The sequence below is a fragment of the Antechinus flavipes genome, chromosome 2, assembly GCF_016432865.1.
Source record: "Antechinus flavipes isolate AdamAnt ecotype Samford, QLD, Australia chromosome 2, AdamAnt_v2, whole genome shotgun sequence".
Taxonomy (NCBI): Eukaryota; Metazoa; Chordata; class Mammalia; order Dasyuromorphia; family Dasyuridae; genus Antechinus; species Antechinus flavipes.
The window spans coordinates 684,947,939-684,966,206 of NC_067399.1; the positions used below are offsets into that span (position 1 = coordinate 684,947,939).

Here is an 18,268-nt window from a genome sequence, read left to right on the forward strand (position 1 = left end):
ATCCCTCCTCTTAGGTATGGCAAGTGTAGACATAATGAAGTAAAAATGAAGAAACACAAAGATGAAAATTCATCAGAATTCAGTATGTTAATTTACAATGTCCTAATTCTTAAAAAAACTAAATCTGTGGGCCAGATTTCTCAATTTCCTCTTGTTGTTCCTTGTTCCACGATCAGAAGGCAAGGATAAAAAGGAGCGTCAGCTCTCCGAGTAACTTCTCCTTTTGAAGTGAGACTCTTGCTGCTTGGAGGGAACTGTCAGAGCTCAACTGTGTCCCTTCTTTGTGGGGCTGTGGACATCACAAAAGAGAGATGGGCAGAGCCACCATGTGGCTCCCTGAATACTCCTGGCACGCAGGTAAAGGTTTCCTGTTTTCTTTCCATCCATGTCTGTTGGGATAGCTTCAGAGACGTCTTGTGGGACCAGGAACATGAACACGGGGGTAAGGAAAAGGATCTGAAACTTGTAAAGCTCGTGGAAAGTTTGAGCCAGCTCAGAATAAGGCTGAAGGCACAGTAAGGTTTCAGGTGAACAGAACAGGAGCAAAGCGGCCTTGAGGGATAAAGCTGGGGGGGGGGGGGGCGGGGGGAGGAGGTAGCCATCAGTGTTTAATGACTGGCTTTCCAAAATCACAGGAAACATTTTTAAGTTGAATCTGAATTATTTTTACTTTCCTAAATCTAAACAACAAACAAGAAATCGAGCCTTGAAGCGTCAATGTTCCCAGTGAAATTTTCACAATCTGGTGAACTTCTAGGCAAAATCCACAGGGATGGCAAGACAAGAGGAAGCACGGGGTAGGAAAGAAGGAAAAGGATAGAGGAAGAGAAAAGGAAGAAAGAGGAAGGAGTGTGTCTTACCAGCCCCAGATGGCAGGAGGGACAGCCGGCCTCCTTAGGGGGCATCCTCTTTACTAGAGCAGATTCATCTGGTCCAAGGCTTAGAGCGGGGAGGGTGGAGGGGGGCGGTGGCTGGAGGATCTGGCCATCACCATGGTCTTAGAGCTTCTGGGCATATTGTGGGGGTGGTGCTAGGAATGCCCATGAACCTTGGACAGGTGTAGAAAGGGAACAAATGGACTGGGGGAGGGAGGTGGGCCTGGTAGTGGGGAAGCTCATGGTCCAGTGGTCAGTGGGGAGAAGAGAGGGAAGGAAAGAGGAGAAGGGATGGAAATGTTGCCCGGGCTGTGTATATATATGAGTAAGGGGAAAGTGGAGAATCGGATGGGGCAGCGCCATCTTCCCACCAGTGTCGGCCAACAGAGCAGCAATGGCAGTCCTCCTGGTCCAGTCGTGGGACACAGATGTATTTGGGGGCAGATGCTTGGAATGGGCCATCTGGAAGCCCGCACTTTCCGACTGTTCCCAAAAGCCCTTCTTCCTCCAGAACTTGGCCGGGGGCTTGGGCTCCCCTGGGCTGGCCCATCTGAGTCTATGACTGTGACTTCTTTCTGGGGAAGGAAGATGGACCGAGCCGCCGAGCCCATGTCCGGGGGTCACTGACTCCACCTTGGTGCTTTCTCACCCCCACAGAACTTGGAAGGCGCCGGGACCCACTGTCCCCCCGGACGGGCGGCCTTTCCCTCCTGCTGCTCAGTGCCTGCTTCCTCAGCAGCTGTGCTGGTAGGTTCGGGGTCCCTCTGCTCCCCCCTTTCCTAGCTTGGAGCCTTGAAGAAGCCAGCCCAGTGCAGCCCAGGGAGCTGGCCCTTCGGGGAGACTTTGCAGCCCCACCCTTTGAGACAGACTGGGCTGGTACCGTGGGCTCCCATCTACCGAGTTCCTTTCCCACTATCACGGGGTCTGGTCGGTGCAACTGGCACTTGGGCCGCTTGGCTCCGGAGCCGTCTCTGGCCGGGAGCCCCCCAGGAAGTCATGCCTCCAGGAACTGAAAAGCCAGATGCTCCTCCAGACCCTGAAACGTGCGGGCCCCGATGGCGGCCAGAGGATTGAGAGCTTTTGAAAGTTCCCCGGGAAGGGAGAGGAGGGAAGGGCGCAGAGAGAGGCAGGGCACCAGATGCCCAGGGCCAGCGGCCCCCTTGGAGACCAGGCCAAGGGCTGTGAAGTCCCTCCTTGAGGGCAGGCGGGACCTGAGCCTCTGGGAGCAGAGGCTGCGGCGGCGCCGTGCGGGACAGCCCCTCTCCCAGCGAGCTCTGGGCAGCCCTGGCTGGCCTTGGGGATGGGCCGCTCGGCGGCTTCCAGGCTGCACCACCAGGCATTAGGCGGTGCCTCAGTTTCTTTATCTGTAAAACCCTCCGGGGTTCTTTCCAGTTCCAAATGTTTGGCCCTGGGACCCCTGGTTTAGAAAGTAAATATGATTGAGAAAGAAAATGGGGGTGAGAGAAACAGAGCAGAGGCGTCACATTGGGGCTCCCCATTTCTGTCTTTGCACGGTTTCCGGATGAGCCAAGGGAATGGGGCAAGCCGAAGGGACCCTGAACTCCTTTCAGGACCGGTCAGCTTTACTTGACCCCCAGAGGGCTCTGGGAGGTGCTCTGGAGAGCTGGGGGTCATCGCTCCTCTCTGCTAAGCTCGGCCCCGCATGTGGGGCCACGGTGACCAGCCCCCACCTCTGGGAGCCGCTCGGCACGTGTTGTTCTCACGAGGGGCACTTGCTTCACAGCCATGGCAAGGAGGAGCATTCACCGAGCTGCCCCCACCCTTCAGGGAGACCTCCTCGAAGGCCTTTTCTAGGCCCTTCCCCGGCCACTTCCTCTGGGGGCTCTAGCTTCAGGCCCCTCGGAGCCCTCGGAGTTGTGACGTCACTGGTCACGCTTCTCAGGCTGGAGCTGCAGGGCCCACGCGGGTCCCCCTGCCTCCCGATCCCTGTCTTAGTGCCCAGGCCACATCTGCAGGGGAGCAGCCCTGTTTCTCGGGGTCCCGCGATCTGATGGGGCAGGAGAGGGGAAAGGTGGCTCTGAGGGTCTCCCCCGGACCACCCGGAGCGGTGGCAACAGTGCTGTATCCTCTACTGGGGGGAGGAAGAAGCCTCGGTGGGGCTCGGCCAGGCAGCTTTAGAGACCGGTTTCCCGGGGAGCGGCCCCCACTCACGTGGCAGGTGCCGTCCCTGGTACCTCCCGGAGCCAGGTGCCCGCTCCCCCGTGGCAGTGTCCTGCAGCCTCTGGGCTCCGCCGGGACACGGCTCTGGTCTCTTGCAGGGGCTCCGGACCCGGAGCTGAGGCTGGTCAACGGAAGCGGCCCCTGTGAAGGCCTGGTGCAGCTGAAGGTGCAGGGCCAGTGGGGGACGCTGTGCAGCAGCCACTGGAGCAGCGATGAGGTTTCGGTGGTCTGTCAGCAGCTGGGCTGCCCCCTGGCCGCGGGCAGCTCGGCCGGGGTGAACACGAGCGACGCGGCCGGACGCTCGTGGTCGGGCAACGTTTCCTGCCACGGGAACGAGTCGGCCCTGCAGGACTGCAGGCTCGGCCAGTGGCGGCAGCAGCCCTGCGCGCAGGGGCAGGAGATCCGAGTGAACTGCTCCGGTGAGCCCCAGCCGCCCCTCTCCCATCCCCGGTCCGCATCCTGGCCTCCGCCCTCTCCCGGCCTCCGCCAGCCTGGCCAGCTCCCCTCCTGGCTGAGCCGGTCTCGGAGCCGAAGCCCAGGGACCCTCCCGGGAGCGGGGCCCTGGTCCCCCCCTCTCAAAGGCCCTCAGCGGGTCAGCGGGAACAAGAGGGAGCCCCTACTCCCCCACCCAGCCTCGCCTCCTTTCATCACAGTCAAGTCAGAGTTGGGGGTTCTCGAACTTAATTAGGGAACGGGAGGAAGAGGCATTGAGGCAGGCGCCAGTGAGACCTTGGCCTTCCCCGAGCCCCCTCAGCCCAGGTGGTTTCTGCTCCCGGGGCCCATGGACAGGACCGGGGTTTGTTCAGGTCAGCTTGGCAAAGGTTAGCTGAGAGCTCCCGTCCCCCGGGAGTTTATGTGACAAAATGGGGAGCAAGCTGATGGGGCCCAAGGGCCTCCCTGCTGTGGGCCCGTCTCCCCTCAGCCACCCTCTCTTTGGGCAAGGATCCCGAGCTTGGGCTTGGTCTGCCGGGCCCCACAGGCCCCGAGGCTGCTCTAGGGCCGTCCCTGAGGGGCCTGTCCCCTCCAGCTGGGAACGCGCCACCGCAGGGGCTCCTTGCCCCTGCTTCCTGTAGAAGGGCGTGGCTTCTGGCGAGCTGAGGCAGGAGGTGGGGGGCTTGTGCATCCCACAGAAAGCCGGTCTCATTAATACCGGCCTGGGCCCTGCTCCCCGTGTGCCGAGCTGCCCCGGAGATGGAGGCGAGGGCGGTCTGGAGTGGGGGGAGCTGGAGAGGAAGGTGCGAGACGGCTGAGGCTGGGGCAGATGGATCTAGAGGGGTCAGGGAGGTGGGGATCAGGGTGAGTGGGTGGGAAAGAGAGGAGGAAACAGGAAAGGGAGATGTCTTCTGGGTTCCCCAGCCAGGGGCTCCTCCACCAAGCTCTCCCTTTGGTTATTTGCTGTGGAAAACGACCAGCCCAGGCTCTAGGGGTATGTGAGTGTGTGAGTGTGTGTGTGAGTGTAACTGTGTGAGTAAGTGTGAGTATGTAACTGTGAGTGTGTGTGTATAACAGTGTGTGTGTAAGTATGTGAGCGTGTAACTGTGTGAGTATAATTATGTGAGTGTGTGTTGAGTGTAACTGTGTGAGTGTGTGTGTAAGTGTGTGAGTGTAACTGTATGAGTGTGTATGTAAGTGTGTGAGTGTAACTGTATGTGTGTGTAAGTGTGTGTGTAAGTGTGTGAGCATGTAACTGTGTGCGTGTGTATGTAAGTGTGTGAGTGTAACTGTATGAGTGTGTGTGTAAGTGTGTGTGTAAGTGTGTGAGCATGTAAATGTGCGTGTGTGTGAGAGTGTAACTGTGTGAGTGTGTGAGTGTAAGTGTGTGAGTGTGTGTAAGTGTGTGAGAGTGTAACTGTGTGAGTATAACTATGTGAGTGTGTGTGTAAGTGTGTGAGCGTGTAACTGTGTGAGTGTGTGAGTGTAAGTGTGTGAGTGTGTGTAAGTGTGTGAGAGTATAATTATGTGAGTGTGTGTGAGTGTGTGTTGAGTGTAACTGTGTGAGTGTGTGTGTGTGTAACTGTGTGAGTATAACTATGTGAGTGTGTGTGTAAATGTGTGAGCGTGTAACTGTGTGAGTGTGTGTGTAAGTGTGTGAGTGTAACTGTATGTGTGTGTAAGTGTGTGTGTAAGTGTGTGAGCATGTAAATGTGCGTGTGTGTGAGAGTGTAACTGTGTGAGTGTGTGAGTGTAAGTGTGTGAGTGTGTGTAAGTGTGTGAGAGTATAATTATGTGAGTGTGTGTGAGTGTGTGTTGAGTGTAACTGTGTGAGTGTGTGTGTGTGTAACTGTGTGAGTATAACTATGTGAGTGTGTGTGTAAATGTGTGAGCGTGTAACTGTGTGAGTGTGTCCGCACCTTCTCCCTGCTCACGGAAGCTTCTTCCCGGCACAGAGGGAGCGAACATGGCCGTGAGGCTGGCCGATGGCATGAACCGCTGTACGGGCCGTCTGGAAGTGAAGGTCCAGGGTCAGTGGGGGACGGTGTGCGACGACCTTTGGGGCAAGGAGGACGCGGAGGTCGTGTGCCGCCAGCTGGGCTGCGGAACGGCCTACAACGTGCGGAGGCCCCTGGGTATCAGCATTGGCACCGGCCCCATCTGGATGGACGACCTCAACTGCTACGGGAACGAGACTGCTCTCTGGGACTGCCGCCATCGGGGCTGGGGTCAGCACAACTGCAACCACCACGAGGACGTGGGGCTGGTGTGCTCAGGTGAGGCTCCCGCGGGGGCTTCCGCCGCCCCCCCCCCGCAGCGGGCGCCCTGGCTGGGTCACCCCCGGGGAGGGCAAGCCCGCCCCCAGGGCTCCCCACGGCCCTCCCTCGTATTCACTTTTGGGGAGTTCTGCAGCAGCTGGGCTAACTTTCAGAGGAAACTCTTAGGTGTCCCCTCAGGCTTGGCTGCTCCCGCCCCCACTTTCAGGAGGACTCCCCGGGCCTGCAGACTACGGACCCCAAGCGTGTGCGGGACTGCCGAGGGCTCCCTGGGCTCCTCTCTTTGAGCCGCCGTGTTTTCTAGATACGCTGGGCCCAGCACGTGCAGCAGGCCCTGGCGGTGTCGAGGGCCGACCTCATTTGTCCTTCCTATCCCAGGCCGGGCTGCCCGGTGTTCCTGGTCAGTCTGCGCCGGGCGCTGGGAGCCAGGATGGAAGCAGACCGGCTGTCTTCATGGCCAGGCAGTGGGAAGAAGGGGACTGAAGGCAGCTTTCCCTCTGGCCTTGCGCCTCTCCTTGGGGGTGTCCCCCTTCCTGCACATTTCCCTCCCACCCCGGCCCCCTTGGTCTTGCCCTCTTAAAGTCGCCCACTTCGGGCATGACTCGGGAACTTATGGTTGCCCGCTGCTGCCTTTCCTGAGGGCCCCACCCCGCGGCCATCTCTGCTCCCTATTGGCCAGTCCTTGTAACCTCATGGCTTCTATTTAGCGACCCCCCCCTTCCATAATGGGGTGAGCCCCAGGTGTGGCCAGCAGGTGCTCAGAGAGCTTTGTTGATTCTGGGGTCACCGTGAGGGTATCGAGCCACAACCCAGAGAAGGCTCCCAAAGTGCTGGGGGATGAGGGTCCTGCAGTTCCATAATGGGGGGTCCACTGGACAGCAGAGAGCGTCTCCAAAGGGGCCAGGGCCCCTCAGCCCGGACTCCGGCCCACTCTGGCCCTGAGATTGAGTCCGAGCCCTTAGAGAAGGCCCGGGCTCCTTGGAGGTTCGGTGCCAGCCTCCCCCCTCCCATGTCTCTTCCCCCCATCGCAGTTCTCACTGGGAAGTTCCCTTCTCTCCCTCCACCCCCTTCCCAGCCCTGATTTCTCTTGCTCTCCGGGTCTTTCTTGCAGAAGGAGCAAACATGGAGTTGAGACTGGTGGGCGGAACGACAAACTGCTCTGGGCTGGTGGAGGTCCGGTTGCATGGGGAGTGGGGCCGGGTTTGCGACACCAACTGGAACATGGAGGCGGCTGCTGTGGTGTGCCGCCAGCTGGGCTGCCCCGCGCCCAAGAAGGCCGTGAGCTGGTTCGACGGCGGCGAGCAGGAGCACATCTGGTTCGGGAACGTCCGCTGCCACGGCAATGAATCTGCCCTCTGGGACTGCGACTACGACAACTGGGGCTGCAGGTCTGACAGCCACGCCAAGGTCATCTGTTCTGGTAAGTCCGAGCCCCGGGGGCCCTTCCTCCTTCACCCTGTCTGCCCTTTCCCCCTTAGCCCCATCCCTTCTTAGCCCTGTCTGGCCCTTTCTCTTTAGCCTCATTTGGCCCTTTTCCTTAACCCTGTCCAACCCTTTCTCTTTAGCCTCATTTGGCCCTCTTCCTTAACCCTGTCCAACCCTTTCTCTTTAGCCCCTTTCAGCCCTTTCTCCTTATCCCTGTCCAACCCTTTCTCCTTAGCCTCATCTGGCCCTTCTTCCTTAGCCCTGTACAGTCTTTTCTCCTTAGCCCTGTCCAACCCTTTCTCCTTAGCCCCATTCGTCCCTTTCTCCTTAGCCCTGTCCAACCCTTTCTCTTTAGCCCCTTTCAGCCCTTTTTCCTTAGCCCTGTCCAACCCTTTCTCCTTAGCCCTGTCCAACCCTTTCTCTTTAGCCTCTTTCAGCCCTTTCTCCTTAGCCCTGTCTGGCCCTTTCTCTTTAGCCCTTTTCAGCCCTTTCTCCTTAGCCCCATTCTCCCTTTCTCCTTAGCCTTGTCCAACCCTTTCTCCTTAGCCCTGTCCAACCCTTTCTCCTTAGCCCCATTTGTCCCTTTCTCCTTAGCCCTGTCCAACCCTTTCTCTTTAGCCCCTTTCAGCCCTTTCTCCTTAGCCCTGTCCAACCCTTTCTCTTTAGCCCCTTTCAGCCCTTTCTCCTTAGCCCTGTCCAACCCTTTCTCTTTAGCCCCTTTCAGCCCTTTCTCCTTAGCCCTGTCTGGCCCTTTCTCTTTAGCCCTTTTCAGCCCTTTCTCCTTAGCCCCATTCGTCCCTTTCTCCTTAGCCTTGTCCAACCCTTTCTCCTTAGCCCTGTCTGGCCCTTTCTCCTTAGCCCCATTCGTCCCTTTCTCCTTAGCCTTGTCCAACCCTTTCTCCTTAGCCTTGTCCAACCCTTTCTCCTTAGCCTTGTCCAACCCTTTCTCCTTAGCCCTGTCCAACCCTTTCTCCTTAGCCCTGTCTGGCCCTTTCTCTTTAGCCCTTTTTGGCCCTTTCTCCTTACCTCTGTCCACTGTTGGCTAGCCAGAAAAACTGCGTTCAGGTTCAGTCTCCATGACCCAAGCAAGTCCCTGAGCCTGCATCCCTAGAATGGGAATCGTGATCCTGCTTGCCATCAGGGCTGTTTTGGGGATCACATAAGATAATTATTGTCAAGCACGGAGCCTGGCCCATAACAAGGGCGTGCAAACATTAGCCAGATGCAGAACAAAGCAAGAAAGACCCAGAGGGGGAAGACACTGGGGGTTATAGAGGTAACAAGTCCGACCTGATCTTTAGAAGGACAGATTGGACGGTTGGATAAAGGATAGACTAGAGTGGGGGGTACTTGAAGCAGTTATACCCCCCTCAAAAATAGCTATTGGAATAGTCCATGTGTGGGATGATGAGGGTCTGCACCAGCATGGGGGAAAATAGGAGGGAAGGTGCTCATTGCAGAGACACTGATTGGACATGGGAGTCACTGAGGATGACACCCAATGATCCTTGGAGACCGGAAGGAGGGAAGGTAGGAGCAGGGAGTTTGGGATTTCAGAGTCTACTCAATGTCCTGCTGCACCTGAGAGATTAGAGGTCAGCAGAGAGGTTGGGAAATTTGAGAATTATTAGGGTGGAAGATTATAAGGGGAAGGGAATGAGTGTTTATTAAGGGTGTGCTATATATAGGTCAGGCAATGGCCTAGGTGACCACAAATTTATCTCATTTGAACCACACAACAGACTTAGAGGAAGGTGATGTTATCCCCATTTTACAGATGAGGAGACTGAGGCAGGGGTTAAGTGACTTACCTAAGGTCACACCACCAGCAAGTAGGTGTTTGAGGCCACATTTGAACTGTTCCCCGCTCTATCCCACTGTACCCCGCAGTTGCCTCAGGAATTGAGTCCATGAGACCCTCAGTGTGGAAACTCTCCCCGAGGTGAATGAGTGCCTTCTTATAACGGGTGATTCTGTGAGCACAGAGCTGCCCAGGTTCAGTCATGTGTCCGTGCCCAGTCTGCCCCGGTCTCCCAGATGCTTCTTCCATCTTGGTTAAGGAGATCCCCGAGTCTCTGCGCACTCCCCTTGTGTCTTCCTCTGTCTAGAATTTCAGCTTTCAAAGTTCCTGCCCCTCCTTGGATCCTCTCCATTCTTTCTTTGAACTCTTCTCCCCCCGCAACCACACAATCCCTCCCGCTTCAGGCCGTTGCTGGTTTCCCTCCCTCTCCTCCCGGCCTCTGGGACGGCCAGTGGCTGCCCCTCCTGCCCAAGGACTCGGATCACAGAATTTGAGGGACCTTAGTGGCCCTCCCCACAATGAAAGGCGCCTCGCCCCTGGGGAAGAGCCCCTGGGAGGAAGGCCGGCCCCCTCCTGGAGGAACCCTCCGCGCTCCAGGACAGCGCCCGGTGGAAACGGAACTTGCCCGTATCCAGCGTCTGCGAACACTGCCAGCCCCGCCCACTGCCCTTTCCCCCAGGGTTTCGCCTCAGGCCCGTCCCGCAGGCAAAGTCTAAGAAAGGGGGAAATGGTGACCTCGCCTCTGGTCCCAAGGGAAGGCTGGCTTTCTCTTCCTTAAGTGCTGTGGGCAGCGCGCAGCTGCGGGAGGTCCGAGGGCATCCGTCCGAGATGCTTGTGACCGGCCGCAGCAGAAGGCGGGGCCCCGCCGGCCCTCGGGGAAGCGGGGTTACCTTCCTCTGCACCTCCCGAGCTTGGTGAGGCGGCTGGGCCCGGCACTCGGCGTTGCCCCTCCAGGACCCATTACTTGCTCACGGCGCCAGTTGGAGCTCAGACAAAAGCAGCATTGGAACCCTGCTGTCCGGGCGTTTTTAGGGAACTTAAGGACTGAGGACGAGAGGTTCCCCGGCAGGACCCCCGACCCCCTCCCAGAGGGCCAGGAACAGAGGCCACTTGGCGTCTCTTTGAGCATTGGACCACCTGCGCCTTCAGCATTTGGCTTCCCCGTTACTCTTAGAGGGAGCCAAGTCTAGCCCCCTGAGTTAAAAGTCCCCCCAAAATGGGGTCGTCAACAGAAGGCTGAATGGGGGGGCTGAGGGGTGTGGCCGTCCAGCCGCAGATCACGCGGCCCAGTGGCGTCTCCCTATGGCGGCCGAGCGTTTCCCAATCCCACTTGAAGCACGGGAGCCCTCTTCCCCAGTCTGCCGGTGGCCAGGCAGCCTGTGCCCAGCCCAGCGTGGCTCCGGTCCAGCTGTGCCCGGCATCGGTTCGGCTCCTGTGGGTTCTGCTTCTCCCTTGTGTCTTTGTCCCCCACGAGGGGGCCCTGTCCGCGGCAAGGCCTTTCGCTCCACTTCTGCCTCGGCTCCACTTGGCATTCCAGGAGCTGCTTCGTGGGCACGGGCTTCTCTCGTCTCCAGTTTATGCGTCAGGCTGGCGGAACCCGGAGGCGCTGGGCTCAGGGAAGCCTGAGACGAATCCCCCTCCCTCATTAGCTAGCTGGGCCACCAGCCCTCCCCTGTCACCTTGCTCTTGGCCTTGAGTCCTTCCAGACCCCAGACCTTTTTATTTTTCCTTGCCGGCTGCTTCGTTGGGTCTAGCTCTACTTTCTAATCTTGTCCTGGTGAGGTGGATTTTGGGGGAATTGCCCTCATTCATTTCATCTTGGAATTCAGGCCGATGACCTGGGCTGCCCAGATCGCCTCTTACCTCGGCCGATAATGATCCACATCTCGGAGAGCTATGTTGAGCAGCCCAGCGCCAAGCGGGGGACTCCCCACGCAGCCAATCCCACTGTGGCTGGGCTCCCCCATCCAGTTCCCCTGTCGCCCGGACATGGGGCTCCTTCTCCTTCCCCTCCTCCTCTCTGAGACCCCCTTTCCCTCTCCAGCTTCTTCCCTCCCCCCTCAAAGGTAGCTCCATTCTGGCCTGGCTCCCTTCAGGAACATGTCACTTTTCCTCAAATGGAGTCTCCCGGTCCTTGGACTTCTGCTCCAGGAAGGGACTAGCGGGCAGTCAACGGGCATTTATTGAATGCCTACTATATGCCAAGCACTGGGAACAAACTGGGGGCACAAGATGCCAGTGCTCGGAGCTTCCGTGCCAATGGAGGAAGACTGCCCACAGGAGCAGCCCCTCCCACTGTCTTCCCAGCGCAGGTTCTTGCAGCTCCTCCCCTTCTTTCCACCTTCCCATTCCACTCTCCCAAAGCAGAGGAGTGTTCTCCAAGCGCGAGCTCAGGCTCTGAGCAGATGAACGGAACTGCCGGACTCTGTCCGGGGAGTCTGGCCTCTGAGAAGGAGGAGAGAGCTGGGTGGTTCAGTGGGTAGAATACAGCCCTGGAGGCAGGAGGCTCTGATTCAAATCCAGCCTCAGAGACTTGCTAGCTCTGTGATCCTGGACAAGGCACTGACTGCCCCCCCCCTCAAAAAAAAAAAACCAAAATAATAATGATGAAGAGAAGGAGGAGGAGGAGGAAAGAGCATCCATCCCACATGTGGCCCCGTGTCCATGGGCCAGGCCAGACACACTCAGGAAGCCCACCCAAGGGGGCCCCACTTTGCACATGGCAGGGCAGGTAAGGGAGGGAGCACAGTCTGGCTCTTGCAGCTCCTCCATGGGCCCGGAATCTCTCCCATTCACAGAGAAGGACGATCTGGAGCTGCGGCTTGTCGGCGGGGGCAGCCCATGCGCCGGGGCCGTGGAGGTGGAGATGCAGAAGGTGATGGGCACCGCGTGCCAGCAAGCCATCCACATGGAGGAAGCCGAGGTGATCTGTAAGCACCTGCAGTGCGGCTCCGCCGTCAGCATCTCCCATCAGGAAGGCTTCGAGGAAGTGACCGTCCACAGGGGTCTCACCAAGGTCTCCTGCACTGGGGAGGAGGCCTCCTTTTGGGACTGCAAGACCTGGAGGTGGGGAACACAGTCCTGCGAAACACCGGCAAAGATCATCTGTTCAGGTGAGACCCACTCCTCCTTCCATTACCCGCCCCCCATCTTTCCGTATCACGTTTAAGTCCATTGTTCCCGAGGGCTCACCCCATCCGCTTCCACAGCCAGCAGCTGGCCAGGAGTCTCTCCCTGGGCCTGCCCACCCATGGGAGGTAACTGCCTCCCTGCTGGCAAACTCTGGCTCGGACTCCAGGTCATATAACGAACATTTCTTTCCTTTCCTACACTCATTCCCCTGCAGAAAAACTTGCTACAACAGTCCTGGAGTAAATACTCATGGCCAAACAAAACAAATCCCTACACTGGCCTGAATCCAAAAGAATGGGAGCCGGCCCCCAGCCGGGTGTGGCTATCTGTATAGGGGAGTCCGTCCACTACGTGGACCAGAGTTCTAAAATGGAGAGCCCGTCCACTATGTGGACCAGAGTTCTAAAGTGGAGAGCCCGTCCACTACGTGGACCAGAGTTCTAAAGTGGAGAGCCCGTCCACTACGTGGACCAGAGTTCTAAAGTGGAGAGCCCGTCCACTATGTGGACCAGAATTCTGAAGCGCAAAGTCATTCATGTTGGCCTCACGCTTATGGATGTACAAATTCTTGGTGGGGTCCCACCCTAGGTTGCATCCATCATGTCCCTCTTCCCAGGTTTCTCTGCAAGTGTCCCTTTCATCATTTCTTAGAGCATCCATGTATTCCATTTAATTCATGTCACTTGATCTGCTTAGCCATTTCCCAATGAAGGGGCGCCCCCTTCATCTCCAGTTCTTTGGAGCACAAAAAGAACTGCTATAAGTACTTTTGCATATGATTTTCCCTCTCTTGCTTCAATTTTTTTGGGATGTAGATCTGTAATAGTGTTGCTGCATCAAATGGCTTCACAGAGTCCCAGGTACAACAACAGCCCCTTACAGCATTTCTCTTACCAAAAAACAAACTGATATTTGTTGTTTTCTTTCTTGTCAATTATGAGATGTTCATAACTTCCAGAAGATTTTTCAAGTTTTCAAGCAGAGTTAAAAAAATATTGCCTTCTTGTCTAATCCCTGGGGTTTGGAGATTTATCAAGCATCAATCGTTCATATTTCTTTGCTTCTGCATATTTTGTACTTAATCTGTTCCAATGATCAGCCTTTATATCTCTTAACCAATACCAACCTCCCATTGATGGTTAGCAATTTCTAGTATTGTTTGACTTCTGGTGCTTCCTTGCTATTTCTTTTCCTGATTTCCCTTGAGATTCTTGACCTTTTGTTCCTCCATATATGTTTTGTTATTTATACTCTTTTGGTACTTTGATGAATTTAGTACTGAAAACATAAGGTAATCTTAAATTGTTTATTTTATTTTAAAATATTTTATTATATTGGCTCAGCCTACCATGAACAATTAATGTTTCTCTGATGATATAGTCATATGCTATTTATCTTTTTTCCCTCTTCCTGCCAAGTTTTGTTTCCAATATACAGATATGTTGATGACTTATACAGATTTATTTTACATCCTGAAAGTGTTGGATTTGTTGTTTCAATCAGCTCCTAGTTGACCCTATAAGGTTCTCTAAACCATATGATCTTCAGAAGTGTCCATTTTATTTTGTCCATGTAAATTATTTTCTTAACTTATTTTTCTTGTTTGATTACTAATAGATAGCATTTATAGAATTACATCAAATGGCAGTGGTGATAGCAGATACTTTTGCTTTATCTCTGATTTAGTTATATGAATTACATATAATCCTGCCCCTTTTAATTTATCTAGATACTACATCTCATAACAAGGAAAAGTCCATTTATTTCTTTGTTTTATAGTATTTAAACATGAATGAGTGAAATATCATGTCAGAGGCTTTTTCTACATCTATTGATATAATCAGGTGTTACTGTAATCAATACTATTATGTTAGATCATTTCTGTAATGTTGAATTAGCCTTGCATCCTTGGTACAAATCGGACCTGTATTATTCTTGTGATATGTTGTTCTACAAATGAAAGTGAGGTTCAAGTTTTGCCTGTTTCCCTGGTCTCCTCATTTGCATTTTCTTTCTCTTATACATTATGTGAAGTTACTGTCCCCACTCTTTCTCCTCACTCCACCCCCATTTTTAAAATTCCACTTTCTTATTCCTTTCCTTTCTTCTTTTAAGATAATTTAAAAATAACAAAATCACTCCCAGGTGCTTTGTTTCACTTAACTCCTACCATGTCTCCTGAGTATAATAGGATTCTGAGGGACAGACTCTCCTACCAATCGAATGTCAGCATTTCATTCTTACTTGATCTTTTTACCTTTTCATGTTTCTCTTGACTCCTGTATTTGTATTTCAAAGTTATTAATCAGCTCTGGCAATTGTTTAGAAACTCTATAATATTTTATGAAAAGTTTTTTTGTTCTCCTGTAGGATTATCTTCAGTTTTTCTGGGTAAGTTATTCTTGATTGTAAGGTTATTTCAAATGTTCTACTCTTATGTTATGGTGGCTATTAAGTCTTATGTGATTTTGACTGTAGCTCTTTGGGATTTGAATTCTTTCTGGCTGCTTGTAATATATATATATATTTTGACCTAGAACCTCTACGTTTCGTTTCAACTGTAATGTTTCTGGTAGTTTTCATTTTGTTTCCTTTAGGAGACAACTAGCACCAATTTTTTTTTCTATTTTCTATTTCTATTTTCATTTTGCTCTCAGGTTCTAAGAGATCTGGGTAGTTTAAAATCTTGAAATAGGGTGTTTAGGCTCTTTTTAAAATTATAACATAGGAAGTTCAATGATTCTTAAAATGTGTTCTCTTAGTTGGTTTTCTGAGTCAGGTTTTGTTTTGTTTTTAATTAAGTGTCTTACATGTTCTTCTATTTTCTTCTAGCCTTTTGACTTAAAAAAAATTTCTTGTAATTACATGGAGTTATTCACTTCTGTTTGGTGCATTATCCTTTTCTTTTTTTTTTTTCCTTTCCTTCCTTCCTTCCTTTGTTCTTCCTTGTAAGTTTTAAAATTAATTTTAAACTCAAGTACAAAATGAAAAAGAAAAAAGAAAAAAGGCCATGTACACAGCAGAACATAGAGGTTCAATATAAAATAAATTTTCATTTCAAAAAAACTTGTATAAGAAATACTTGATTACAAAAGCTACCCAGCTTTTCTTTGCTCCAGATTACAATTAAGTGTATGTATATATGGCCATACTCTGCTTATTTCCTCTTGTTACTTGTTTCTCTGAAGGTAGATAGCATCTTCATTCATAAAGGCCAAATCTAAAATCACCCAGCTCAGCTCATTTCCTACACTACAGCAATATTCCAGTGCAATTACAGTGCAATCTGGAAGATTATCTATGAAGACCTTTCCTCAATTTTATTCATTTTTTCTATCCTTTGCTACGTAGGTTTTATTCATACAAGAAAATATTTAATTTAAAATAATTGAAATTATCCGTTTTGCACTTCTGTAATGCTCTTACCTTCTAGTATAGTTTAAAGTCTGATATTGCAGAATCTATTTCTTTTATATCTTATTTTCCCTGTTTTTTTTTTTTAAGTTCTTGTCCTTTTGTTCTTCCAAATGAATTTTTTTTTCCTAACTCAGTAAGATAATTTGTTTAGTAATTTGATTGGGATGGCATTACATAACTAGATCATATAAGTAAAATAGTCATTTTACTTACTCACGAACAAGAAATACTACTTCAGTTATTTGGATAAAAAGTACTTTATGCTTATGTTTATGTTTTGGTTCCCTTGTCTGTTTTGGCAGATGTACTCTTAGGTAATTTATATTGTCTAGTTTTAAGTGATCTTAACCAATATTGATTAAGATAGCTGACACATAGTATAGTTTTCCTATCTTTCTCGATTAAATGTATTTTAGCAATTTGCTTTTCAAGGAACTTGTTGTTTGAGTAAGGTTTTATACTTAATGTGCTAATGTATTAATTATTTTTCCAAGTATTTCCTCCATTGTTCTCATATCTTTCCAATTCTTTCCTCTATCACTCTCATTTAATGTATGAAATAATCTTAAACTCTTTAACAATTTTTTTCCCTTCATTTCTTCTAGTAATTCTACTTGAATTTGTGCCTGTGCATTTTTTTTCCTTAGGTTTTACTAGTAGATGTTTTGGAATCATTCTCTTTTTCTGGCTTATCCCTATCGTGTTAACAATGTTTTGTGGTGGGATTTTTTTGAGTTTACTTATTCTTCCAGACTTACTTCCTGGGTTGGGATTTTGTGTTAGGGCCTGCTTTGGAAAATTTCTAAAGGGAATGTCTGGGTCTTGAATAGATCTTTTATACTCTTGGGTCCTGTTGCTGCTTTTTCAAGGCATGAAATGCTGTGTTCTTCAGAAATCTCAGGGGAGACTCATTGTGGAGACCAGTGAGTCTGTAATGTGTCCAGAGCTGTCTGATTGCTTGCAATGTCTGATCACTACCCTGCTGAGCTGAGCTTCACAACCATCTGCTTGGCTCTGGCTGGGGCTCCCCAGACTCAGCTGGTCCTGGCAGCCATTAGCTGGCTGTAAATTGGAGCAGATTCAGAGACAGGGCTGAAGGCTAACCCTTCCCTCTCAGCTATCGGTCCTAGTTATTTAACTGTAGGTTTCAGGTCAGGCTTGGGAGCCTTACTTTCAGGTTCCTTGTGATCTTGCTCCTTGGCCATAGCCTTGGACCTGTGGCTGGGTAGCCCTCTGCTCTGAGGTACTCAGTCCCTGAGTCTGCTCTGGACCTGTGACCCTGCTCTGGGCTGGAACAAGAGAAGTGACAATTGGCACACCCTCCCAGGCTGGCTTAGCCCGTAGCTCTGGCCCCTTTGCCAAATGCACAGCCTCAAGCCCCTGCTCAGTGTCCCCCTTGCTGCCGGGTGTCCTGACTAAATCTTGCTCCAGTATCTGTGTTCCCTGGTCCGTCTACTTCTATCTATCTGGGCTAGAAAAAAATGGCTCATGCTGATTTTTCTCTTGGATTTCCCACCGAGTCCTGGGTCTGGAGTTTTAAGTCTCTGTCGTAGTTGTGGAAGCGGCGGCCCCCAGTGGGCTTCAGTGTCCCGCCATCTTGGTTAGCTTCTTCTCTCCTGACCCTTTGAAGTTCAAAAGTTCACACAGCCCGGTCTGCTGGGACTCTAATATTGGGAACACCAAACAAGTCCAAACAGGCAAGAAGGAGAGGGGCTGTGGGCTCATGGGCCCCGGCTCCCCTCCTCCAGGGGGTTGTGTAACTCATTGCTGACATTAATACCAAGAGAAGACGCCTCCTGTAGCGTTCACATCCTCACTTCTGTCTTGGAGGCTAACTAGTAGGCTTTCTCTTCACGGGGTGCTGAACCAGCGGGCTCAGCAGCTCATGGGTTTGTCGGCTTCCCCAGCACCTCGGAGGGTTTGATAACTGCTTGTGGAGGCCATGGTACAGAGTAAAGGAGAGCCCATGGGCAGAACAGGCAGCTTGCACGGGCTTGCAAGGAACAAGGGCAAAGGGGAGCCTTGGGAGTGGGGGAGCCACAGGAGACTTAAGGGTGACTTTCCTTTCTGGCACATTTTGACCTGGCACCTGGGTCTGGTCAGACACGGAGGGACAAACACGGGCATGCTGTCCAGGGGCGCCCCTAGAATCTCCCTAACTCGGTAGGGGCGAGGGATGGCACCTGTGGCTCCAACCTTACAGCCAATGTTCACAATTGTTCCTTACTTGGAGCGGGGTGGTGGGACCTCGCCCTCCGCCTCGCGGTGCCTCTGTCCGGCTGGGTGCCGGAGCGCCCACTCTGCTCTCTTTGTCCCCCAGGCCACATGCAGCCGTCGCTGGTGGATGGAGACTTCCAGTGCTCCGGCCGCGTTCAGGTCAAGCACAAAGACCAGCTGGCTTCGGTGTGCGCCCACGACTTCCCCCTGGCCACCGCCCGCGTGCTGTGCCGCGAGCTGGGGTGCGGCTCCCTGACCTCGGTGGTGGAGGCGAGTCGTTTTGGAAAAAGAAGTGGCTCGATCCTGGACGAAGAGCTCCGGTGTACGGGCAACGAGACCAACCTGTCTCTGTGTCCCAGGGTGCTCCTCCCCGAGGGCAGCTGCTCGGATGGCAGGGACATCGGAGTCATCTGCTCACGTGAGGATTAGAGAGCCCTTGGACTGCCCCCTCTCCGCCCCCTCCCCTTCTGTAGCCTCAGCCCCGGGCGGCACATCTGGCCAGCTTTGCGGTG

At 52.6% G+C, this 18,268-nt stretch overlaps 1 protein-coding gene across 1 annotated transcript in view; it reads left to right on the plus strand.

The window, feature by feature from the left end:
• Positions 1 to 226: 226 nt before the first annotated feature.
• The window catches only part of LOC127552237 (scavenger receptor cysteine-rich type 1 protein M130-like), a 32,206-nt gene continuing 14,164 nt past the window's right edge, over positions 227 to 18,268 (plus strand). Inside the window, exons 1-7 of the mRNA XM_051982803.1 lie at positions 227 to 357; positions 1,533 to 1,622; positions 3,155 to 3,475; positions 5,444 to 5,764; positions 6,876 to 7,184; positions 11,789 to 12,103; positions 17,860 to 18,174. Coding sequence (XP_051838763.1) covers positions 312 to 357; positions 1,533 to 1,622; positions 3,155 to 3,475; positions 5,444 to 5,764; positions 6,876 to 7,184; positions 11,789 to 12,103; positions 17,860 to 18,174 — 1,717 coding nt within the window. The 5' untranslated portion in view covers positions 227 to 311. The remainder of the gene's footprint in view (positions 358 to 1,532; positions 1,623 to 3,154; positions 3,476 to 5,443; positions 5,765 to 6,875; positions 7,185 to 11,788; positions 12,104 to 17,859; positions 18,175 to 18,268) is intronic.